The sequence below is a fragment of the Bombina bombina genome, chromosome 1 (genome assembly GCF_027579735.1).
Source record: "Bombina bombina isolate aBomBom1 chromosome 1, aBomBom1.pri, whole genome shotgun sequence".
NCBI lineage: Eukaryota > Metazoa > Chordata > Amphibia > Anura > Bombinatoridae > Bombina > Bombina bombina.
The window spans coordinates 486,209,153-486,234,549 of record NC_069499.1 but is presented as its reverse complement, the minus strand read 5'-3'; the positions used below and the strand labels follow the sequence as shown (position 1 = coordinate 486,234,549).

The following is a 25,397-nucleotide window of genomic DNA, read 5'->3' as shown; positions in this document are numbered from 1 at the left end:
GAATTTAGTAAAAGTATGCAAAGAGGACCAAGTTGCTGCTTTGCAAATCTGATCAACCGAAGCTTCATTCCTAAACGCCCAGGAAGTAGAAACTGACCTAGTAGAATGAGCTGTAATCCTTTGAGGCGGAGTTTTACCCGACTCAACATAGGCATGATGAATTAAAGATTTCAACCAAGATGCCAAAGAAATGGCAGAAGCTTTCTGGCTTTTTCTAGAACCAGAAAAGATGAAAAATAGACTAGAAGTCTTTCGGAAAGACTTAATAGCTTCAACATAATATTACAAAGCTCTAACAACATCCAAAGAATGCAATGATTTCTCCTTAGAATTCTTAGGATTAGGACATAATGAAGGAACCACAATTTCTCTACTAATGTTGTTAGAATACACAACCTTAGGAAAAAATTCAAAAGAAGTTCGCAACACCGCCTTATCCTGATGAAAAATCAGAAAAGGAGACTCACAAGAAAGAGCAGATAATTCAGAGACTCTTCTGGCAGAAGAGATGGCCAAAAGAAACAAAACTTTCCAAGAAAGAAGTTTAATGTCCAAATGAATGCATGGGTTCAAAAGGAGGAGCTAGAAGAGCCCCCAGAACCAAATTCAAACTCCAAGGAGGAGAAATTGACTGAATGACAGGTTTTATACGAACCAAGTCTTGTACAAAACAATGAATATCAGGAAGATTAGCAATCTTTCTGTGAAAAAGAACAGAAAGGGCAGAGATTTGTCCTGTCAAGGAACTTGCGGACAAAACTTTATCTAAACCATCCTGAAGAAACTGTAAAAAATTCTCGGAATTCTAAAAGAATGCCAGGAAAAATGATGAAAAGACACTAAGAAATATAAGTCTTCCAGACTCTATAATATATCTCTCTAGATACAGATTTACGAGCCTGTAACATAGTATTAATCACAGAGTCAGAGAAACCTCTTTGACTAAGAATCAAGCGTTCAATCTCCATACCCTTAAATTTAAAGATTTGAGATCCTGATGGAAAAAAGGACCTTGCGACAGAAGGTCTGGTCTTAACGGAAGAGCCCATGGTTAGCAAGAGGCCATCTGAAAAAGAATCTGTCCATGCTGGAGCTACCGGCAGAACAAACGAGCATTCCTTCAGAATCTTGGAGATTACTCTTGGAAGAAGAACTAGAGGCGGAGAGATATAGGCAGGATGATACTTCCAAGGAAGTGATAATGCATTCACTGCCTCCGCCTGAGGATCCCGGGATCTGAACAGATACCTGGGAAGTTTCTTGTTTAGATGAGAAACCATCAGATCTATTTCTGGAAGTTCCCACATTTGAACAATGTGAAGAAATACCTCTGGGTGAAGAGACCATTCGCCCGGATACAACGTTTGACGACTGAGATAATCCGCTTCCCAATTGTCTATACCTGGGAAATGAACCGCAGAGATTAGACAGGAGCTGGATTCCGCCCAAACCAGAATTAGAGATACTTCTTTCATAGCCAGAGGACTGTGAGTCCCTCCTTGATGATTGATGTATGCCACAGTTGTGACATTGTCTGTCTGAAAACAAATGAACTACTCTCTCTTCAGAAGAGGCCAAGACTGAAGAGCTCTGAAAATTGCACGGAGTTCCAAAATATTGATCGGTAATCTCACCTCCTGAGATTCCCAAACCCCTTGTGCCGTCAGAGACCCCCACACAGCTCCCCAACCTGTAAGACTTGTATCTGTTGAAATTACAGTCCAGGTCGGAAGAACAAAAGAAGCCCCCTGAACTAAATGATGGTGATCTGTCCACCACGTCAGAGAGTGTCGTACAATCGGTTTTTAAAGATATTAATTGAGATATCTTTGTGTAATCCCTGCACCATTGGTTCAGCATACAGAGCTGAAGAGGTCGCATGTGAAAATGAGCAAAGGAGATCGCGTCCAATGCAGCAGACATAAGACCTAAAATTTCCATGCATAAGGCTACCAAAGGGAATGATTGTGACTGAAGGTTTTGACAAGCTGATATCAATGTTAGACTTCTCTTGTCTGACAAAGACAGAGTCATAGACACTGAATCTACCTGGAAACCTAAAAAGGTTACCCTTGTCTGAGGAATCAATGAACTATTTGGTAAATTGATCCTCCAACCATGATCTTGAAGAAACAACACAAGTCGATTCGTATGAGATTCTGTTAAATGTGAAGACTGAGCAAGTACCAAGATATCGTCCAAATAAGGAAATACCAATACCCTGTTCTCTGAATACAGACAGAAGGGCACCGAGAACCTTTGTAAAAATTCTTGGAGCTGATGCTAAGCCAAACGGTAGAGCCACAAAATTGGTAATACTTGTCTAAAAAAGAGAATCTCAGAAACTAAAAGTGATCTGGATGAATCGGAATATGCAGATATGCATCCTGTAAATCTATTGTAGACATATAATGCCCTTGCTGAACAAAAGGCAGGATAGTCCTTACAGTTACCATTTTGAATGTTGGTATCCTTACATAACGATTCAATATTGATAGATCCGGAACTGGTCTGAAGGAATTGACCTTCTTTGGTACAATGAAGAGATAGAATAAAACCCCAGCCCCTGTTCCAGAACTGGAACTGGCATAATTACTCCAGCCAACTCTAGATCTGAAACATATTTCAGAAATGCTTGAGCCTTTGCTGGGTTTACTGGGACACGGGAAAGAAAAAAATCTCTTTGCAGGAGGCCTTAACTTGAAGCCAATTCTGTACCCTTCTGAAACAATGTTCTGAAACCAGAGATTGTGAACGGAATTGATCCAAATTTCTTTGAAAAGAACGTAAACTGCCCCATACCAGCTGAGCTGGAATGAGGGCCGCACCTTCATGGGGACTTAGGAGCTGGCTTTGGGTTTCTATAAGGCTTGGATATATTCCAAAGTGAAGAAGGTTTCCAAACTGATACCGCTCCTGAGGATGAAGGATCAGGCTTTTGTTCCTTGTTGTGATGAAAGGAACGAAAACAATTATTAGACCTAAATTTACCTCAGATTTTTTATCCTGTGGTAAAAAAGTTCCCTTCCTTCCAGTAACAGTTGAGATAAAAGAATCCAACTGAGAACCGAATAATTTATTACCCTGGAAAGAAAGGGATAGCAAAGTTGACTTAGAAGACATATCAGCATTCCAAGTTTTAAGCCATAAAGCTCTTCTAGCTAAAATAGTTAGAGACATATACCTGACATCAATTCTAATGATATCAAAGATGGCATCACAAATAAAATAATTAGCATGTTATAGAATAATAATGCTATGAGAATTATGATCTGTTACTTGTTGCGCTAAAGCTTCTAACCAAAAAGTTGAAGCTGCAGCAACATCCGCTAAAAATATAGCAGGAGTAGAGACAGCCCCTTTAACCTTAGGGATTTTGTCCCAAACTCTAATCTGTCAGATGGCACAGGAGAAAATTGCTTAAAACGTTTTAAAAGGAGTAAATGAATTACCCAAATTATTCCATTCCCTGGAAATTACTTCAGAAATAGCATCAGGGACAGGAAACACTTCTGGAATAACTACAGGAGATTTAAAAACCTTATTTAAACGTTTAGTTTTAGTATCAAGAGGACCAGAATCCTCTATTTCTAATGCAATTAATACTTCTTTAAATAAAGAACGAATAAATTCCATCTTGAACAAATACAAAGATTTATCAGCATCAACCTCTGAGACAGAAACCTCTGAACCAGAAGAACCATTATCAGTATCAGAATGATGATGTTCATTTAAAAATTCATCTGAAAAAAGAGAAGTTTTAAAAGACTTTTATGTATACTAGAAGGAGAAATAACAGACATAGCCTTCTTAATGGATTTAGAAACAAAATCTCTTATGTTATCAGGAACACTCTGAGTATTAGATGTTGACGGAACAGCAACAGGTAATGTAACAGTACTAAAGGAAATTTTATCTGCATTAACAAGTTTGTCATAACATTTAATACAAACAACAGCTGAAGGAACAGATACCAAAAGTGATACACTTAGCTTTGGTAGCTCCAGCACCGGGCAGCGATTTTCCTGAAGTATCTTCTGACTCAGTTGCAACGTGGAACATCTTGCGATATGTAATAGAAAAAACAACATATAAAGCAAAATTGATCAAATTCCTTAAATGACAGTTTCAGGAATGGGAAAAAAATGCCAGTGAACAAGCTTCTAGCAACCAGAAGCAATAAATAATGAGACTTAAATAATGTGGAGACAAAAGTGACGCCCATATTTTTTTAGCGCCAAATAAGACGCCCACATTATTTGGCGCCTAAATGTTTTTTGGCGCCAAAAATTACGCCACATCCGGAACGCCGACACTTTTGATGCAAAAGAACGTCAAAAAATGATGCAACTTCCGGCGACACGTATGACGCCGGAAACAGAAAAAAATTTTGCGCCAAAAAGGTCCGCGCCAAGAATGACGCAATAAAATGAAGCATTTTCAGCCCCCGCGAGCCTAACAGCCCACAGGGAAAAAGTCAAAAAAATTTTAAGGTAAGAAAAAATGATTGAATCAAATGCATTATCCCAAATATGAAACTGACTGTCTGAAAATAAGGAATGTTGAACATCCTGAGTCAAGGCAAATAAATGTTTGAACACATATGTTTAGAACTTTATAAAAAAGTGCCCAACCATAGCTTAGAGTGTCACAGAAAATAAGATTTACTTACCCCAGGACACTCATCTACATGTAGTAGAAAGCCAAACCAGTACTGAAACGAGAATCAGTAGAGGTAATGGTATATAAATAAGAGTATATCGTCGATCTGAAAAGGGAGGTTAAGAGATGAATCTCTACGACCGATAACAGAGAACCTATGAAATAGACCCCGTAGAAGGAGATCATTGAATTCAAATAGGCAATACTCTCCTCACATCCCTCTGACATTCACTGCACGCTGAGAGGAAAACCGGGCTCCAACTTGCTGCGGAGCGCATATCAACGTAGAATCTAGCACAAACTTACTTCACCACCTCCATAGGAGGCAAAGTTTGTAAAACTGATTTGTGGGTGTGGTGAGGGGTGTATTTATAGGCATTTTAAGGTTTGGGAAACTTTGCCCCTCCTGGTAGGATTGTATATCCCATACATCACTAGCTCATGGACTCTTGCTAATTACATGAAAGAAATCTGAATTCTCTTTGACTTTGATTTACATCACCCATAATAGTAAAAACAAATGCAAAGAACACTGAAATTAATATGGCATTGGTTTTTAAAAGGTCAATATGGTAGACCTAAAATAATATGACATAAAAGGTTATCTTTGTGCTTAAGACACTAATTAGGCCTCATCTTATGTATTGTGTGCAATTACTGAAACTGTGCATGCTCTAAAAAATAAAACTTACTAGAAATTACTTTGTGACCTCAAAGGGGCAGTCTACTTGAAAAATTGTATTGTTTAAAAAAGATAGATATTCCCTTTATTATCCATTCCCCAATTTTGCATAACCAATACGGTTATATTAAAACATCTTTTACCTTTGTTATTACCTTTTATCTTAAAGGGACAGTAAACACCCACATTTTCTTTTATGATTCAGATAGAACATACAATTTTAAAATACTTTCCAATTTAATTTTATTATAACATTTTCTTCATTCTCTTGTTATCCATTGCTGAAGGGACAGCATTGCACTACTGACAGGAAGCTGAAAATATCTATTTAGCCAATCACAAGAGACAAATGTGTGCAGGCACCAATTAGCAGCATCTCCCACTAGTGTATGATATGTGCGTATTAATTTTTTAACAAGAATACAAAAGAAAAAAGCACATTTGAAAATAGAAGTGAATTTAAAAGTGTCTTAAAATGACATGCTCTATCTGAATCATGCAAGTTTAATTGTGACTTTCCTATACCTTTAACCTCTGTAGATTGACCCCTTATCTCAGTTCTTTTGCCAGACATGCATTTTAGCCAATCGGTGCTGACTCATAAATAACTCCACGGGAGTGAGCCCAATGCTATCGAAATGGCACACAAAAACTAGCATTGTCTGTGAAGAACTGTCCCATTTGATGATAAAAATAAATTGGAAAGTTGTTTAAAAGTGAATGTCCTATCTAAAGCATAAAAGTTTAATTTTGACTTTACTTTGACTTTAATATGAAAAGTTTAGACAAATAAGGGAGATAGATGATTATAGATAAAAAACGAGGATAAGGATTTAAACACGATGCCAACAAAAGGGCTGCCAGGGATGTGTATTGTGTCATACAAGCCACTGCTGATTCTCTGAGAAGATGTGTTGTTTGTATGCTGGTGCACAGGGCAAACACAGCATATGTGCATATGCTGCTGAAATAACAGTAATAACCTTAGGAATTTTTGCTAATGGACGTTTATTGCAAAAATGCTTCTATTTAAAAATTTTTTTTTTTTTTTTTTTTTTTAAATAGTTTTTACTGAGGTTCAGGGAGAATATACAATACATTTCTTGCGAAATAAATTACAGAGCTTCAAATAGGCATCAAGCAAATACAGAAATAATTAGAACAGGAAAGACATATGCTCAAGTGTTCAAGTCTTAAACTCTGTAGACTCACTAAACCTCCATTTTAAACTCTTTCTGTTAAACTTTAAACATAGCAGGTAGTTAACAGGCCACTTTTGGGCCTAGTTGGACAAAGAGAATTAGATTGTACATAACCGTAATAGAATACATAATGAAAGAGAAAAAAAAAAAGTACAATATAGCTATAAAGCTAGCACGTGAAAACAAAACGTTCTGTCAGCATACGATAAGGAGAACTAAGGCACAAAATCCCTAAGTGGGACGTTATACCTAATAGCTGGTAAGAGTAACCTAGGAGAAATTGGGGTAGCGGGGTAGGTACGAGGGGAGAGGAGGAAGATGGGGAGAGGAGGAAAAGAGAGAGAGAGAAAAAAAAAAAAGGGGAGGGAAGGAATTGTTAAGCTCAATTATCTGTTTCTAGTTTTCGGGTTTCCCCCTAAGACTTGACCAGTTACAAAGACCTCTCAAGTTGTTTCCATGTTTCCCATATCTCTGAATGTAAGAATATCTTGTTTTGTTGGGTAAAAATCGGGCCTTCCATAACCTCTAAATAGGTCATAGTTTTAACTATGTCACCCCACGTGGGCGGGGCTTGTTGCTTCCAGAGTCTGGCTATTGCTAATTTGGCTGAGGTAAGAATGTATATACTAAGAAGGGTCTTTGGAGTCGAAGCTGTTACTATATTTAGGTGTAGCAGAGCAGTATGTGGGGAACTCTCCAGAAGGGGAACTAAGTTTATACATCTATGCGAGATCTCACTCCAGAAGGGTTTCAAAATCGGGCATTCCCACCATATGTGGGCTGGCGATCCCACCAATCCACAGCCTCTCCAGCACAGAGGAGAATTAACGTGAGAGATTTTAAAGAGCCTAAGTGGAGTGAGGTGCCACTGTGTGCAGACTTTGATATATAGTTCTAGCAAGGTGACACAATGGAGTGCCTGTTTAGTAAGTGCCACGGCTTTGGACCAATCATCTTGCTCCACACGAAAATGAAGAGCACTCTCCCAAGCCAAGATATAAGCTGATTTATAAAAGGTAGGAGAGTTCAATAGATCTCTATAAGAGACCGAGAGAGCTCGAGGCACCTTCACATTATTAATCCATCTTTTTTCCCCACATAGTGAGTTCCCGAAGGGGCTGTCCTAGTAACCCCCACGACTTCAACAGACTCCTAAGTCTCCAAAACTCAAATTTCAAAAGCTGCAATGGGTTATAGGTATAGGAAAACTGCAAAGTCGTGATGAATTGCCCGTTAAGAAACAGATCCGCAACACATTTTATTCCGTGTTCTTGCCACAAACGAGGATGCGAGTCTCTGAGGGCCGCTAGCAGGCCTGTGAGAGAATGAATGGGAGAGGGATGAGGGGCTATCTGTGGCAGCGGACGTATTCTATCCCATAAACGGAGGGCATGGGAAATAATTACGTTTTGAATTTTAGAAGAGGATCTAACTTCTATTTAAAATTTAAATGCACCCATGCACATTTCACTTTTGACTTTTCTATCCCTTTAATGTATAGCTGAGGAATAACAGAATTTATGTTTACCTGATAAATTACTTTCTCCAACGGTGTGTCCGGTCCACGGCGTCATCCTTACTTGTGGGATATTCTCCTCCCCAACAGGAAATGGCAAAGAGCCCAGCAAAGCTGGTCACATGATCCCTCCTAGGCTCCGCCTACCCCAGTCATTCGACCGACGTTAAGGAGGAATATTTGCATAGGAGAAACCATATGGTACCGTGGTGACTGTAGTTAAAGAAAATAAATTATCAGACCTGATTAAAAAAACCAGGGCGGGCCGTGGACCGGACACACCGTTGGAGAAAGTAATTTATCAGGTAAACATAAATTCTGTTTTCTCCAACATAGGTGTGTCCGGTCCACGGCGTCATCCTTACTTGTGGGAACCAATACCAAAGCTTTAGGACACGGATGAAGGGAGGGAGCAAATCAGGTCACCTAAATGGAAGGCACCACGACTTGCAAAACCTTTCTCCCAAAAATAGCCTCAGAAGAAGCAAAAGTATCAAACTTGTAAAATTTGGTAAAAGTGTGCAGTGAAGACCAAGTCGCTGCCCTACATATCTGATCAACAGAAGCCTCGTTCTTGAAGGCCCATGTGGAAGCCACAGCCCTAGTGGAATGAGCTGTGATTCTTTCGGGAGGCTGCCGTCCGGCAGTCTCGTAAGCCAATCTGATGATGCTTTTAATCCAAAAAGAGAGAGAGGTAGAAGTTGCTTTTTGACCTCTCCTTTTACCAGAATAAACAACAAACAAGGAAGATGTTTGTCTAAAATCCTTTGTAGCATCTAAATAGAATTTTAGAGCGCGAACAACATCCAAATTGTGCAACAAACGTTCCTTCTTTGAAACTGGTTTCGGACACAGAGAAGGTACGATAATCTCCTGGTTAATGTTTTTGTTAGAAACAACTTTTGGAAGAAAACCAGGTTTAGTACGTAAAACCACCTTATCTGCATGGAACACCAGATAAGGAGGAGAACACTGCAGAGCAGATAATTCTGAAACTCTTCTAGCAGAAGAAATTGCAACTAAAAACAAAACTTTCCAAGATAATAACTTAATATCAACGGAATGTAAGGGTTCAAACGGAACCCCCTGAAGAACTGAAAGAACTAAATTGAGACTCCAAGGAGGAGTCAAAGGTTTGTAAACAGGCTTAATTCTAACCAGAGCCTGAACAAAGGCTTGAACATCTGGCACAGCTGCCAGCTTTTTGTGAAGTAACACAGACAAGGCAGAAATCTGTCCCTTCAGGGAACTTGCAGATAATCCTTTTTCCAATCCTTCTTGAAGGAAGGATAGAATCTTAGGAATCTTAACCTTGTCCCAAGGGAATCCTTTAGATTCACACCAACAGATATATTTTTTCCAAATTTTGTGGTAAATCTTTCTAGTTACAGGCTTTCTGGCCTGAACAAGAGTATCGATAACAGAATCTGAGAACCCTCGCTTCGATAAGATCAAGCGTTCAATCTCCAAGCAGTCAGCTGGAGTGAAACCAGGTTCGGATGTTCGAACGGACCCTGAACAAGAAGGTCTCGTCTCAAAGGTAGCTTCCAAGGTGGAGCCGATGACATATTCACCAGATCTGCATACCAAGTCCTGCGTGGCCACGCAGGAGCTATCAAGATCACCGACGCCCTCTCCTGATTGATCCTGGCTACCAGCCTGGGGATGAGAGGGAACGGCGGGAACACATAAGCTAGTTTGAAAGTCCAAGGTGCTACTAGTGCATCCACTAGAGCCGCCTTGGGATCCCTGGATCTGGACCCGTAGCAAGGAACTTTGAAGTTCTGACGAGAGGCCATCAGATCCATGTCTGGAATGCCCCACAGCTGAGTGACTTGGGCAAAGATTTCCGGATGGAGTTCCCACTCCCCCGGATGCAATGTCTGACGACTCAGAAAATCCGCTTCCCAATTTTCCACTCCTGGGATGTGGATAGCGGACAGGTGGCAGGAGTGAGACTCCGCCCATAGAATGATTTTGGTCACTTCTTCCATCGCTAGGGAACTCCTTGTTCCCCCCTGATGGTTGATGTACGCAACAGTTGTCATGTTGTCTGATTGAAACCGTATGAACTTGGCCCTCGCTAGCTGAGGCCAAGCCTTGAGAGCATTGAATATCGCTCTCAGTTCCAGAATATTTATCGGTAGAAGAGATTCTTCCCGAGACCAAAGACCCTGAGCTTTCAGGGATCCCCAGACCGCGCCCCAGCCCATCAGACTGGCGTCGGTCGTGACAATGACCCACTCTGGTCTGCGGAATGTCATCCCTTGTGACAGGTTGTCCAGGGACAGCCACCAACGGAGTGAGTCTCTGGTCCTCTGATTTACTTGTATCTTCGGAGACAAGTCTGTATAATCCCCATTCCACTGACTGAGCATGCACAGTTGTAATGGTCTTAGATGAATGCGCGCAAAAGGAACTATGTCCATAGCCGCTACCATCAACCCGATCACTTCCATGCACTGAGCTATGGAAGGAAAAGGAACGGAATGAAGTATCCGACAAGAGTCTAGAAGCTTTGTTTTTCTGGCCTCTGTCAGAAATATCCTCATTTCTAAGGAGTCTATTATTGTTCCCAAGAAGGGAACCCTTGTTGACGGAGATAGAGAACTCTTTTCCACGTTCACTTTCCATCCGTGAGATCTGAGAAAGGCCAGGACGATGTCCGTGTGAGCCTTTGCTTGAGGAAGGGACGACGCTTGAATCAGAATGTCGTCCAAGTAAGGTACTACAGCAATGCCCCTTGGTCTTAGCACAGCTAGAAGGGACCCTAGTACCTTTGTGAAAATCCTTGGAGCAGTGGCTAATCCGAAAGGAAGCGCCACGAACTGGTAATGCTTGTCCAGGAATGCGAACCTTAGGAACCGATGATGTTCCTTGTGGATAGGAATATGTAGATACGCATCCTTTAAATCCACCGTGGTCATGAATTGACCTTCCTGGATGGAAGGAAGAATAGTTCGAATGGTTTCCATCTTGAACGATGGAACCTTGAGAAACTTGTTTAAGATCTTGAGATCTAAGATTGGTCTGAACGTTCCCTCTTTTTTGGGAACTATGAACAGATTGGAGTAGAACCCCATCCCTTGTTCTCTTAATGGAACAGGATGAATCACTCCCATTTTTAACAGGTCTTCTACACAATGTAAGAATGCCTGTCTTTTTATGTGGTCTGAAGATAACTGAGACCTGTGGAACCTCCCCCTTGGGGGAAGTCCCTTGAATTCCAGAAGATAACCTTGGGAGACTATTTCTAGCGCCCAAGGATCCAGAACATCTCTTGCCCAAGCCTGAGCGAAGAGAGAGAGTCTGCCCCCCACCAGATCCGGTCCCGGATCGGGGGCCAACATTTCATGCAGTCTTGGTAGCAGTGGCAGGTTTCTTGGCCTGCTTTCCCTTGTTCCAGCCTTGCATTGGTCTCCAAGCTGGCTTGGCTTGAGAAGTATTACCCTCTTGCTTAGAGGACGTAGCACCTCGGGCTGGTCCGTTTCTACGAAAGGGACGAAAATTAGGTTTATTTTTTGCCTTGAAAGGCCGATCCTGAGGAAGGGCGTGGCCCTTACCCCCAGTGATATCAGAGATAATCTCTTTCAAGTCAGGGCCAAACAACGTTTTCCCCTTGAAAGGAATGTTAAGTAGCTTGTTCTTGGAAGACGCATCAGCCGACCAAGATTTCAACCAAAGCGCTCTGCGCGCCACAATAGCAAACCCAGAATTCTTAGCCGCTAACCTAGCCAATTGCAAAGTGGCGTCTAGGGTGAAAGAATTAGCCAATTTGAGAGCATTGATTCTGTCCATAATCTCCTCATAAGGAGGAGAATCACTATCGACCGCCTTTATCAGCTCATCGAACCAGAAACATGCGGCTGTAGCGACAGGGACAATGCATGCAATTGGTTGTAGAAGGTAACCCTGCTGAACAAACATCTTTTTAAGCAAACCTTCTAATTTTTTATCCATAGGATCTTTGAAAGCACAACTATCCTCTATGGGTATAGTGGTGCGTTTGTTTAAAGTGGAAACCGCTCCCTCGACCTTTGGGACTGTCTGCCATAAGTCCTTTCTGGGGTCGACCAAAGGAAACAATTTTTTAAATATGGGGGGAGGGACGAAAGGAATACCGGGCCTTTCCCATTCTTTATTAACAATGTCCGCCACCCGCTTGGGTATAGGAAAAGCTTCTGGGAGCCCCGGCACCTCTAGGAACTTGTCCATTTTACATAGTTTCTCTGGGATGACCAACTTGTCACAATCATCCAGAGTGGATAATACCTCCTTAAGCAGAATGCGGAGATGTTCCAACTTAAATTTAAATGCAATCACATCAGGTTCAGCCTGTTGAGAAATATTCCCTGAATCAGTAATTTCTCCCTCAGACAAAACCTCCCTGGCCCCATCAGACTGGGTTAGGGGCCCTTCAGAGATATTAGTATCAGCGTTGCCATGCTCTTCAGTATCTAAAACAGAGCAGCCGCGCTTACGCTGACAAGTGTTCATTTGGGCTAAAATGTTTTTGACAGAATTATCCATTACAGCCGTTAATTGTTGCATAGTAAGGAGTATTGGCGCGCTAGATGTACTAGGGGCCTCCTGAGTGGGCAAGACTCGTGTAGACGAAGGAGGGAATGATGCAGTACCATGCTTACTCCCCTCACTTGAGGAATCATCTTGGGCATCATTGTCATTATCACATAAATCACATTTATTTAAATGAATAGGAATTCTGGCTTCCCCACATTCAGAACACAGTCTATCTGGTAGTTCAGACATGTTAAACAGGCATAAACTTGATAGCAAAGTACAAAAACGTTTTAAAATAAAATCGTTACTGTCACTTTAAATTTTAAACTGAACACACTTTATTACTGCAATTGCGAAAAAACATGAAGGAATTGTCCAAAATTCACCAAATTTTCACCACAGTGTCTTAAAGCCTTAAAAGTATTGCACACCAAATTTGGAAGCTTTAACCCTTAAAATAACGGAACCGGAGCCGTTATAAACTTTAACCCCTTTACAGTCCCTGGTATCTGCTTTGCTGAGACCCAACCAAGCCCAAAGGGGAATACGATACCAAATGACGCCTTCAGAAAGTCTTTTCTAAGTATCAGAGCTCCTCACACATGCGACTGCATGCCATGCCTCTCAAAAACAAGTGCGCCACACCGGCGCGAAAATGAGGCTCTGCTTATGCTTTGGGAAAGCCCCTAAGGTATAAGGTGTCTAATATAGTGCCTGCCGATATTTTTATATCAAAATACCCAGATAAAATGATTCCTCAAGGCTAAATATGTGTTAATAATGAATCGATTTAGCCCAGAAAAGTCTACAGTCTTAATAAGCCCTTGTGAAGCCCTTATTTACGATCGTAATAAACATGGCTTACCGGATCCCATAGGGAAAATGACAGCTTCCAGCATTACATCGTCTTGTTAGAATGTGTCATACCTCAAGCAGCAAGAGACTGCATACTGTTCCCCCAACTGAAGTTAATTGCTCTCAACAGTCCTGTGTGGAACAGCCATGGATTTTAGTTACGGTTGCTAAAATCATTTTCCTCATACAAACAGAAATCTTCATCTCCTTTCTGTTTCTGAGTAAATAGTACATACCAGCACTATTTCAAAATAACAAACTCTTGATTGAATAATAAAAACTACAGTTAAACACTAAAAAACTCTAAGCCATCTCCGTGGAGATGTTGCCTGTACAACGGCAAAGAGAATGACTGGGGTAGGCGGAGCCTAGGAGGGATCATGTGACCAGCTTTGCTGGGCTCTTTGCCATTTCCTGTTGGGGAGGAGAATATCCCACAAGTAAGGATGACGCCGTGGACCGGACACACCTATGTTGGAGAAAATATATTTTTAACACTAGAACAAGGGTAAAACGTTCAGGCGCAGTTGCAGAAGCACTTTTTCTTTCATTCGAGTTAGAAGGGACAAATACTATTACATTATAGTATGCCTGGTATATATAAGAATCAATAAGCACTTCAGAAGGAAATATGGCAAACCTCTGATTTGTATCTGCTGTCTAACGCTCTAGTAACTCACTGACATAGTAAAACCTTCTATAAGGTCTGAATATTGCTTTTATTTATCAGCTATGCGCCTCCCTCAGCTGTGAACTCCAACATCTGGCAATTCTTCCTTATTCTGACCTTGGAAGTGATATAATCATCTAGGTAACACGCAGAGGGCTCTCTACTATATGGAATATGGGATTACAGCCCCATAGAAAGTTCTTATCTATATAGTCAGAAAATCACTACTGACAAACAGAACTACCCTTTAGTAAATGCTCACATATTTTCAGAAATTGCTCAGGTTTTTAAAGCAGATAAACACATTGACATAATAAGGCATAAGGCAAGTTTTGATCAATAACACATTTTAAATGACCATTTGTCATCTGTTAGTGTTGTTTTAACGCAGCCAAGACATAAATATTTCAATATGTTACCTGATAATGAATAAGGATATGCATAACATAATCATAGACCTCCTCCGCAATCCGTCCCTCAGGTTTCCATGGGAATAATACAAATTCAATTCCAAGAAGAGGCACAAGGATAAGGGTTGCTCGTACAGCTTTCATGTACAGGTTTGATTCTGCTTGATGCGTAACTTTTAATTTTGTTATCAGGACACGTACAATATTCAAAAGAAAAAACAGATTTACCTAAAAAAAATAATTAAAAAGATTGTGCTAAATGCTCAGTATTAAAATACAAGCTTTTCAATGTAACATTGCATTCCAAACATGTGCATGATGCATTTGAACAGTGTGTATATATATATATATATATATATATATATATATATATATGTCCATATGTGCTCTGCGATTGGTGCAGGGGCCTCAATAAAAATCCAATCTCACAGAAAAAAATGGGAGGATTTCTTCTCTTAAAACATATGACAAACTTTTTTGAAAACATTATGCTGAGGCCAAATAGCTGGGTGTGTTGCAGTATGGGATTTTTATTTGACTCTATGGTTACAACACTGAACCAATGTATTACTTAATATTAGTGTCTTACTTGTGTTTTACAATCCATTAACCTATTAGTAGCAATGAACAGTTTAACTAGCAATATATCTTACACTTAGCCATATGACTTTAAGTAATGTCTTGTTCCTGAGAAGTAGAACGATTAAACGAATTCATACAACTAGAATACAGGCAATGATTTTGGAAACATTATCTTTAGAAGGACATAAATGTACTAGAAATTGTACTAAGCGGCTCTACAAAAAGGTCAAAAACAAACTTTAGAACAATACTTTATGGCCTAGATATGAATACATAGGCATAGGGGGTATGACATAATAGAACTATCACATAAGTTTAAAAGGAAATTCTTTCTTCTGAGAATCGTTATGCCAGAGCACAATAAAGTGCTGTTGTGCATAGCAATCCTCTTCCTACCCACTTTAGGATATGGTTGAGGTTGGCGCATTGGGAAGAGATGACAAGAGTTTACATTTTCCATGTGCAGCCAGTGGAGTGCGACTGTTGTGAACAGGTACAGTCTGCTGTCAAACAAGTCTGTGTCCTTTTTTGGAGGGAACCTGCCTGCTTATTTGGCTTGGCTGGAAGGCGACATTTGGTTTTATAATCAGTTTGGCTCAGGCAGTGCACATGGAGGGATGTTACAAAACTGCACAGCAGTAAATACTGAAAAAAACATGTTTATTTGGGAAAACAGACTTTTAAGAAACTTATGATTTCCTAAATAAATATTTTTTTCCTCAGTATTTGCAGCTGTGTAGTTTTGTAACATCCCTCCAGTGTGCTGCAGCGTTTATGAGCCTCAGTAAGCGGAGTTAGTCTATATATGATCACAGACCTCCTGTTTCTAAAGTTCATTTTCTTTAATTACACAGTTCAAATAATTCTCCTTTTCAATTATGGTGTGAAGATAATGACTTTATTCCATAAAGAAATAAGAAGACATTCAAGATCACTTCACAATGTCCTTAAACTACACAAACCCTTTTCAGGAAGAGAGAGGTTAAACTGGTACCTTTTTAATGCAGTGGGCATGTTACATGGTGTAGTGTAAATGTACTGACAAATGCAGCAGAACAGCAGAGATTATTGCTTGGCTTTTATTCTAATATGTGTTTGCTGATGCTTTATCCTTTACACTCTTGCTCACGTTACACATTGTGGTGACGCCATGCTTCTTCCTGCCCATTGTATCAGTTAATGAACAGATATGGAGCACTTTTGCTTAAGTACACAGTAGTTAACTGAAGACATATACCTTCCATGATAATATTTTTAATAAATCTTTGCGGGTTAACACTAGGTGGCAACTTGTAAAAACTTTTTGCTGGGAGTCAACTTATTGCTGTAAAGGTCCATTCCCCCACTCCATCCCTCACAACTATGCTATGTCTCACATTGTATAGTTCATGTTTCAATAACCCCAAAATGTTTCAATAAAATACATATTGTGTGTGTGTATGTATGTATGTGTGTGTGTGAGTGTATGTGTGTGTGTAGGAGTGAGTTGTGTGTATGTGTGTGTGTGTAGGAGTGAGTTGTGTGTGTGTGTGTGTGTGTGTAGGAGTGAGTTGTGTGTGTGTGTGTGTGTGAGTATGTGTGGGTATGTTTGTGTGTGTGTGTGTGTGTGTAGGAGTGAGTTGTGTGTATGTGTGTGTAGGAGTGTGTGTGTATGTGTGTGTGTGTATGTATGTGTGTGTGTGTGAGTGTGTATGTATGTGTGTGTGAGTTGTGTGTATGTGTGTGTGTGTGTGTGTGTAGGAGTGTGTGTGTGTGTGTGTGTGTGTAGGAGTGAGTTGTGTGTGTGTGTGAGTATGTGTATGTGTGGGTATGTTTGTGTGTGTGTGTGTGTGTGTAGGAGTGAGTTTTGTGTGAGTGTGTGTATGTGTGTGTATGTATGTGTGTGTGTGTGTGTGTGAGTGTGTGAGTGTGTGTGTTGTGGGGGGAGGGGGTGGATACCAGAATACAGGAAATAGAGGGCCACAATCTGGAAGGAATAGTTGCATACAGTTTCAGCAGTAACCTGTATTCTAGAAACAAACCGAGCAATATTAAGAATAACTGATCTTTAGGATGAATGAAGCTCATGTACACTTGGAAACGGTCTTTATGAGTCGATTGTTTTTTATATATCCAGGACATAACTGCAGTGGGCCATTTGGCCATATCACCTAGCTTGGCAAACACTGTAATAAGACTTAGGCAAAAAAAAATATAACAATCTGAGAAAACAAAATACATACCAAAAGAGCAGCGCAAATGGGTCCGTGAATGATATATAGCAACTGAGTGTCAGAACTAATCCAGCAGCTAGATAAAAAAAATAAAAAAATGATCAGATATAAATATACGTATTTAAAGTGACAAATGATTGCGCAGTCTATTTGAAAATAGTTTAAAAAGATAGATAATCCCTTTTTTTACCAATTCCCCAGTTTTGCATAACCAACACGGTTAAATTAATATAGTTTTTCCCTCTGTGATTACCTTGTATCTAATCTGCAGACTGCCCCCTTATTTCAGTTATTTTGACAGATTTGCATTTTAGCCAATTAGTGAGCACAATGTTATCTATATGCTCACACATGAACTAGCGCTGTCTAGCTGTGAAAAACTGTCAGGAGGCGGCTTTCAAGGGCTTAAACATTAGCATGTAATCCTACCTAGGTTTAGTTTTCAACAAAGAATACCAAGAGAACAGTAAATTTGATGGAAAAAAGTAAATTGGAAAGTAGTTTAAAATTCTTTAATTTTGACTTTACTGTCCCTTTAATTATTTATACTTACTTGTCGTTGTAATATAAGCTTCTTGCAACAGCGTGTATACAAGCAGGTATCAGAGGAAATCCTACAATGAAAGATTATTTGTTAATAATCATTGTTTAATGTTAAACCATTTCATTTCCCAGTGCTACACATGATTTTGTGATTAAACATCAATTTCAAAACCTGTGTCTTACCTACAGCAGTAATGTGTTTCTTTTTCTTACTATTATATTTCATACACTTGCCTAAACATGTTAGCATTCAGATTGACAGACATGGTGTTTTAAATTGGATTTTAAAATAAATATGGCAAATGCACACACATTAAATGTATATAAACAGTTGGAAATTTAATAATTTATCAGACAAGAAAAAAGAAGTTGAAAGTGGGAGAGAAAATGTTACATATGTATAATAGCCTAATTTCATACTGGACAGCTGCAGTTTCTTACTATTTCAGGAATAATGAGCATTTCCAGAGGTGAAACATAACTGTACCAAAAAAAAAAAACAAAAATCTAAAAAAATGTTGATTGACTGGATCTTCATCTGACACTTCTGAAAGTTTGAAGAAAATATGTCTTTTTTTTGTTCTTTTCATGATACTCTGTAGTGTCAAATATTTATATTATTTCTTAGCCACTAGTACACAACACCTACATGCTGGATGATATAAGTAATTACAGTTATGGTTGCAGAATAAATCTGTACACTAGACTAGAACAGCTGAATGTCCAGGTCTACAGACCGGTGCACACAGCAGAGAAGTCCAGAACAGTAAATCTAAGCTAGACCTTCTAACCAGACCACTTCTCCTGAGCTAATTTCAGCTGCAAATCAATGAAAGTGATCCATAGAGATGACAGTGCACCTTAGGTGTATAACACTTCCAATAAGTACCTATATTCCATCAAACACCAACAACATTATGACCTCACATGCGGCTAGATTTAGAGTTTGGCGTTAGTCGTCAAAACCAGCGTTAGAGGCTCCTAACGCTGGTTTTGGGCTATCAGATTGAACTTGAATCTGATTGGCTGATTCCATCAGCCAATCAGAATTTTCCTACCTTAATTCCGATTGGCTGATAGAATCCTATCAGCCAATCGGAATTCGAGGGACGCCATCTTGGATGATGTCCCTTAAAGGAACCGTCATTCGTCGGGAAGTCGTTGGTGAAGATGGATGTTCCGCGTCGGCGGGATGAACTACATGGATCCGGAAGAAAGAAGATTGAAGATGTCGCTTGATAGAAGACTTCAGTCGGATCATGGACCTCTTCAGCTCCCGCTTGGATGAAGACTTCAGCCGGATCATGGACATCTTCATCCCCCCGCTTGGGCTTGGATCAAGACATCAGAGGCTCTTCTGGATCGATCGGTGAACCCGGCGTAGTGAAGACAAGGTAGGGAGATCTTCAGGGGCTTAGTGTTAGGTTTATTTAAGGGGGGTTTGGGTTAGATTAGGGGTATGTGGGTGGTGGGTTGTAATGTTGGGGGGGGTATTGTATGTTTGTTTTTTTACAGGCAAAAGAGCTGAATTCTTTGGGGCATGCCCCGCAAAGGGCCCTTTTCAGGGCTGGTAAGGTAAAAGAGCTTTTCTATTTTAATTTTAGAATAGGGTAGGGCATTTTTTTATTTTGGGGGTCTTTGTTATTTTATTAGGGGGCTTAGAGTAGGTGTAATTAGTTTAAAATTGTTGTAATATTTTTCTAATGTTTGTAAATATTTTTTTATTTTTTGTAACTTAGTTTTTTTTTATTTTTTGTACTTTAGTTAGTTTATTTCATTGTATTTATTTGTAGGTATTTTATTTAATTAATTTATTGATAGTGTAGTGTTAGGTTTAATTGTAGATAATAAATAAATTAAATAAACTACCTACAATTATCTACAATTAAACCTAACACTACACTATCAATAAATTAATTAAATAAACTACCTACAATTGATAGTGTAGTGTTAGGTTTAATTGTAACTTAGGTTATGATTTATTTTACAGGTAATTTTGTAATTATTTTAACTAGGTAACTATTAAATAGTTATTAACTATTTAAAAGCTATTGTACCTGGTTAAAATAATTACAAAGTTGCCTGTAAAATAAATATTAATCCTAAAATAGCTACAATATAATTATAATTTATATTGTAGCTATATTAGGGTTTATTTTACAGGTAAGTATTTAGCTTTAAATAGGAATAATTTATTTAATAAGAGTTAATTTATTTCGTTAGATTTAAATTATATTTAACTTAGGGGGGTGTTAGTGTTAGGGTTAGACTTAGCTTTAGGGGTTAATACATTTATTAGAGTAGCGGTGCGGTCCGGTCGGCAGATTAGGGGTTAATTATTGTAGGTAGGTGGAGGCGACGTTAGGGGCGGCAGATTAGTGGTTAATAAATATAATATAGGGGTCGGCGGTGTTAGGGGCAGCAGATTAGGGGTACATAGGGATAACGTAGGTTGCGGCGGTGTACGGAGCGGCAGATTAGGGGTTAATAATAATATGCAGGGGTCAGCGATAGCGGAGGCGGCAGATTAGGGGTTAATAAGTGTAAGGTTAGGGGTGTTTAGACTCGGGGTACATGTTAGAGTGTTAGGTGCAGACTTAGGAAGTGTTTCCCCATAGGAAACAATGGGGCTGCGTTAGGAGCTGAACGCTGCTTTTTTGCAGGTGTTAGGTTTTTTTTCAGCTCAAACAGCCCCATTGTTTCCTATGGGGGAATCGTGCACGAGCATGTTTTTGAAGCTGGCCGCGTCTGTAAGCACCGCTGGTATTTAGAGTTGCAGTGGCGGTAAATTATGCTCTACGCTCCCTTTTTGGAGCCTAACGCACTGAAAACGCAGCCATTCTGTGAACTCTAAATACCAGCGGTATTTAAAAGGTGCGGGGAAAAAAAAGCATGCGTTAGCTACGCGGGTCGTTACCGACAAAACTCTAAATCTAGCCGATGGTAAGTCAAATATTTTACAAAACCTTTGAATTCATGTTCTATTGTCCACAATAAAACCTGGAACAACTATGCAATCCCTTGATCAAGGATGAAGCTTCATTTTGATATTCCTGACTGCCATAACAGTCTTGCTGAGATTCTTGCCTCAGCAGGTTTGTAACAAAACTCTGGTTGATAGATCTAGAGCAGGGGTCATCAATTGTGGACCTCCAGAGGTTTTGGAGAGAATTGTGCCAGATTGATTTGCCAACCAACAACTGAGTCATCTTAACAAGGGTTATGTGCCTTGCTCCTCCAAAAGCTTTGAAACATTGTACAGTGATTGAAAACCTTGTGGCATTTGATTAGTTGTTTTCTTCATCTATTGACAGAGAATAGTTTTTGAACCTCATTTACTTAAAGCGACACTAAACCCAGATTTTTTTCTTTTGTGATTCAGATAGAGCATGCAATTTTAAGCAACTTTGTAATTTACCCCTTTTATCAATTTTTCTTTGTTCTCTTGCTATCTTTATTTTAAAAAAATGTTTCAGTACTCCGGACAGCACTTTTATATTGGTGGATGAATGTATCCGTGTGTTGGGTTAATAAACTATGCGCTGTGGGGGTAAAAGCTAGGGAGTCTCGAAGAAGTAATCTCACAAACTTCAAAGTGGGGGTAAAATCTGGATTGGATGAGACTCTTAAGCGCTTGTGCTTAATTACCCAATAAGGAAAGATAGTCTTACTATGTAGTTGGATTCAATGAGATCTATTTATTTTTAGAATTATAAATACATACAATAAAATTTAAAACAATAGAAATTGATTCTTAAAACAAATCTAACTGGTTGGCCAACCATACAGTGTGAATAAAATGTTATAATATGTTTTCCAATCCCTGTTACTTAGTGTGTTATACAAACATATCTGTATATTTGAATTTTTGAATTTTGGTTTAATTGCAGATATTTTTTATGGATTTGATATAGTGGACTTGTGAAGAAGTATGGTATCCACAAAGAATATTCGCAATATTAATTCTTAATTACCATATTTACCATATTCGTTTGTTTAAAGCTGAACATACATAATTAAAATAGCGTCAATGGTATCAACAATATAATTAAAATAGCGTCAATGGTATCAACAATAGTAACAAATAATAAAAGTGAAACAAAAATAAAGTGATACAGTAAAAATCGTATAAGTTATGAAAGATAAAGTCTTTCTGCCGTGATCGTTAGAGTAATTGTTAATTGCTTTTTGTTAAAAGCGCTGTTGTTAAGTCCTCCGTGGGGATAGTATGTGCGGGCGTGCTGCAACACGTTTTTATCTAATTGCTATATATATTGCGATTATAAGTCACTGTTAAGTAGTTTTGGTTATCTGTCCTTCACATTAACTTCCTTAGTTGGTGTAGGTATAATAAATCTTACCCGTTGTTTCTTTTGGGATACTTTGTTTCTGGTCTAGTTTCTTTTTGTACCCAATTCAATCTTTACTGTGATGAATGTGGATCGGAAGCCGGGATAGCCGCTGCCGGTGTTGTAGTGGTTTCAGTATGTCGAGTTGGTTTGTCTCTGCGATTACACACACTTGAAGAAGTAGATGCTGGGGTATTGTGGTAGTGTGCTTTAACCGTTAATCCTTTTGTCAGATGGCTGGGCTTTTTGCCTGGTTCAGGTTTTCAAAACCTCTTGAATTGTTGCGAATGTGTTCTGTTTAGATCCGTACTCTATTTGTTTCAGAGTATCCGATCTGCAGGTGTCCACAGGTTTCTTTAGGCCCAATTATTAGGTAAGGTATTTCAGTTGTTCTTGGCGGTCCTTTGAAAGGAGGACTAGGTGCTTTGAAGGTTGTTCTTGAACGCTTCAGAATATCTTTCAAGCGTATTTGTTGGTCCGTGGTTTGATGTAGTCTTGGCGGTCCACTTCGAAAGTGGACTATGAAAATGTTCAGTGTAGCAAGGAGTAGGCAACGCGTTTCAGCTGATTAATACAGCCTTTATCAAGCATGATAAAGGCTGTATTAATCAGCTGAAACGCGTTGCCTACTCCTTGCTACACTGAACATTTTCATAGTCCACTTTCGAAGTGGACCGCCAAGACTACATCAAACCACGGACCAACAAATACGCTTGAAAGATATTCTGAAGCGTTCAAGAACAACCTTCAAAGCACCTAGTCCTCCTTTCAAAGGACCGCCAAGAACAACTGAAATACCTTACCTAATAATTGGGCCTAAAGAAACCTGTGGACACCTGCAGATCGGATACTCTGAAACAAATAGAGTACGGATCTAAACAGAACACATTCGCAACAATTCAAGAGGTTTTGAAAACCTGAACCAGGCAAAAAGCCCAGCCATCTGACAAAAGGATTAACGGTTAAAGCACACTACCACAATACCCCAGCATCTACTTCTTCAAGTGTGTGTAATCGCAGAGACAAACCAACTCGACATACTGAAACCACTACAACACCGGCAGCGGCTATCCCGGCTTCCGATCCACATTCATCACAGTAAAGATTGAATTGGGTACAAAAAGAAACTAGACCAGAAACAAAGTATCCCAAAAGAAACAACGGGTAAGATTTATTATACCTACACCAACTAAGGAAGTTAATGTGAAGGACAGATAACCAAAACTACTTAACAGTGACTTATAATCGCAATATATATAGCAATTAGATAAAAACGTGTTGCAGCACGCCCGCACATACTATCCCCACGGAGGACTTAACAACAGCGCTTTTAACAAAAAGCAATTAACAATTACTCTAACGATCACGGCAGAAAGACTTTATCTTTCATAACTTATACGATTTTTACTGTATCACTTTATTTTTGTTTCACTTTTATTATTTGTTACTATTGTTGATACCATTGACGCTATTTTAATTATATTGTTGATACCATTGACGCTATTTTAATTATGTATGTTCAGCTTTAAACAAACGAATATGGTAAATATGGTAATTAAGAATTAATATTGCGAATATTCTTTGTGGATACCATACTTCTTCACAAGTCCACTATATCAAATCCATAAAAAATATCTGCAATTAAACCAAAATTCAAAAATTCAAATATACAGATATGTTTGTATAACACACTAAGTAACAGGGATTGGAAAACATATTATAACATTTTATTCACACTGTATGGTTGGCCAACCAGTTAGATTTGTTTTAAGAATCAATTTCTATTGTTTTAAATTTTATTGTATGTATTTATAATTCTAAAAATAAATAGATCTCATTGAATCCAACTACATAGTAAGACTATCTTTCCTTATTGGGTAATTAAGCACAAGCGCTTAAGAGTCTCATCCAATCCGGATGAATGTATCCACCAAACAGCAAGAACAACCCAGGTTGTTCACCAAAAATGGACCGGCATCTAAACTTACATTCTTGCATTTCAAATAAAGATATCAAAAGAATGAAGAAAATTTGATAATAGGAGTAAATTAGAAAGTTGATTAAAATTACATGCTCTATCTGAATCATGAAATAATTTTTTGGGGGTTTAGTGTCCCTTTAATATAATTGATATATTACATTTAAATCATCACCAACAACTAGCTTTACACTAAGTCCCTTTATATAATGCAAATGTATTTTTGTACCGCACTTGTAACCATGGATATATTTGTAAGTGCTTTTTAAAGGGTTCGTTTACAAAATAATTTGTATTGTTTTTAAAGATAGATAATCCCTTTATTAACCATTCCCCAGTTTTGCATAACTAACATAGTTATATTAATATACTTTTTATCTCTGTGATTACCTAGTATCTAAGCATCTTCTGACAGCCCCCTGATCACATGACTGTGACTATTTATTATCTACTAGTCCTAAAGCCCGTTCACACGGGCCGTGTTGTGTTATAACATAATTTATGCTTACCTGATAAATTTATTTCTCTTGTAGTGTATCCAGTCCACGGATCATCCATTACTTATGGGATATATTCTCCTTCCCAACAGGAAGTTGCAAGAGTCCACCCACAGCAAAGCTGCTACATAGCTCCTCCCCCTAACCATAGGGTGCAGTGGTGACTGTAGTTTAATGGAAAAATTACCTGCCTTAAAGTGACAGGGCGGGCCGTGGACTGGATACACTACAAGAGAAATAAATTTATCAGGTAAGCATAAATTATGTTTTCTCTTGTTAAGTGTATCCAGTCCACGGATCATCCATTACTTATGGGATACCAATACCAAAGCTAAAGTACACGGATGATGGGAGGGACAAGGCAGGTACTTAAACGGAAGTTACCACTGCCTGTAAAAAACCCTTTCTCCCAAAAATAGCCTCCGAAGAAGCAAGGTATCAAATTTGTTAAATTTGAAAAAAGTATGAAACGCAGACCAAGACTCCGTCTTGTAATCTGTTCAACAGAAGCCACATTTAAAAAAGGCCCAAGTGAAAACCACAGCTCTAGTAGAATGAGCTGTAATCCCTTCAGGAGGCTGCTGTCCAGCAGTCTCATAAGCTAAATGAATTATGCTTTTTAACCAAAAAGACAGAGAGGTTGCTGAAGTCCTTTGACCTCTCCTCTGTCCAGAATAGACAACAAACAAGGTGAATGTTTGATGAAAATCTGTAGTA

The 25,397-nt window shown here is 39.0% G+C and overlaps 1 protein-coding gene across 1 annotated transcript in view; it reads right to left on the bottom strand.

The window, feature by feature from the left end:
* Positions 1 to 25,397, bottom strand: part of CALCRL (calcitonin receptor like receptor) — a 137,632-nt gene that overhangs the window by 16,500 nt on the left and 95,735 nt on the right. The window contains exons 8-10 of the mRNA XM_053712849.1: positions 17,867 to 17,927; positions 17,323 to 17,389; positions 14,528 to 14,746 (exon numbers count right to left, since the gene is read on the bottom strand). Of these exons, the coding sequence (XP_053568824.1) occupies positions 14,528 to 14,746; positions 17,323 to 17,389; positions 17,867 to 17,927 (347 nt within the window). The remainder of the gene's footprint in view (positions 1 to 14,527; positions 14,747 to 17,322; positions 17,390 to 17,866; positions 17,928 to 25,397) is intronic.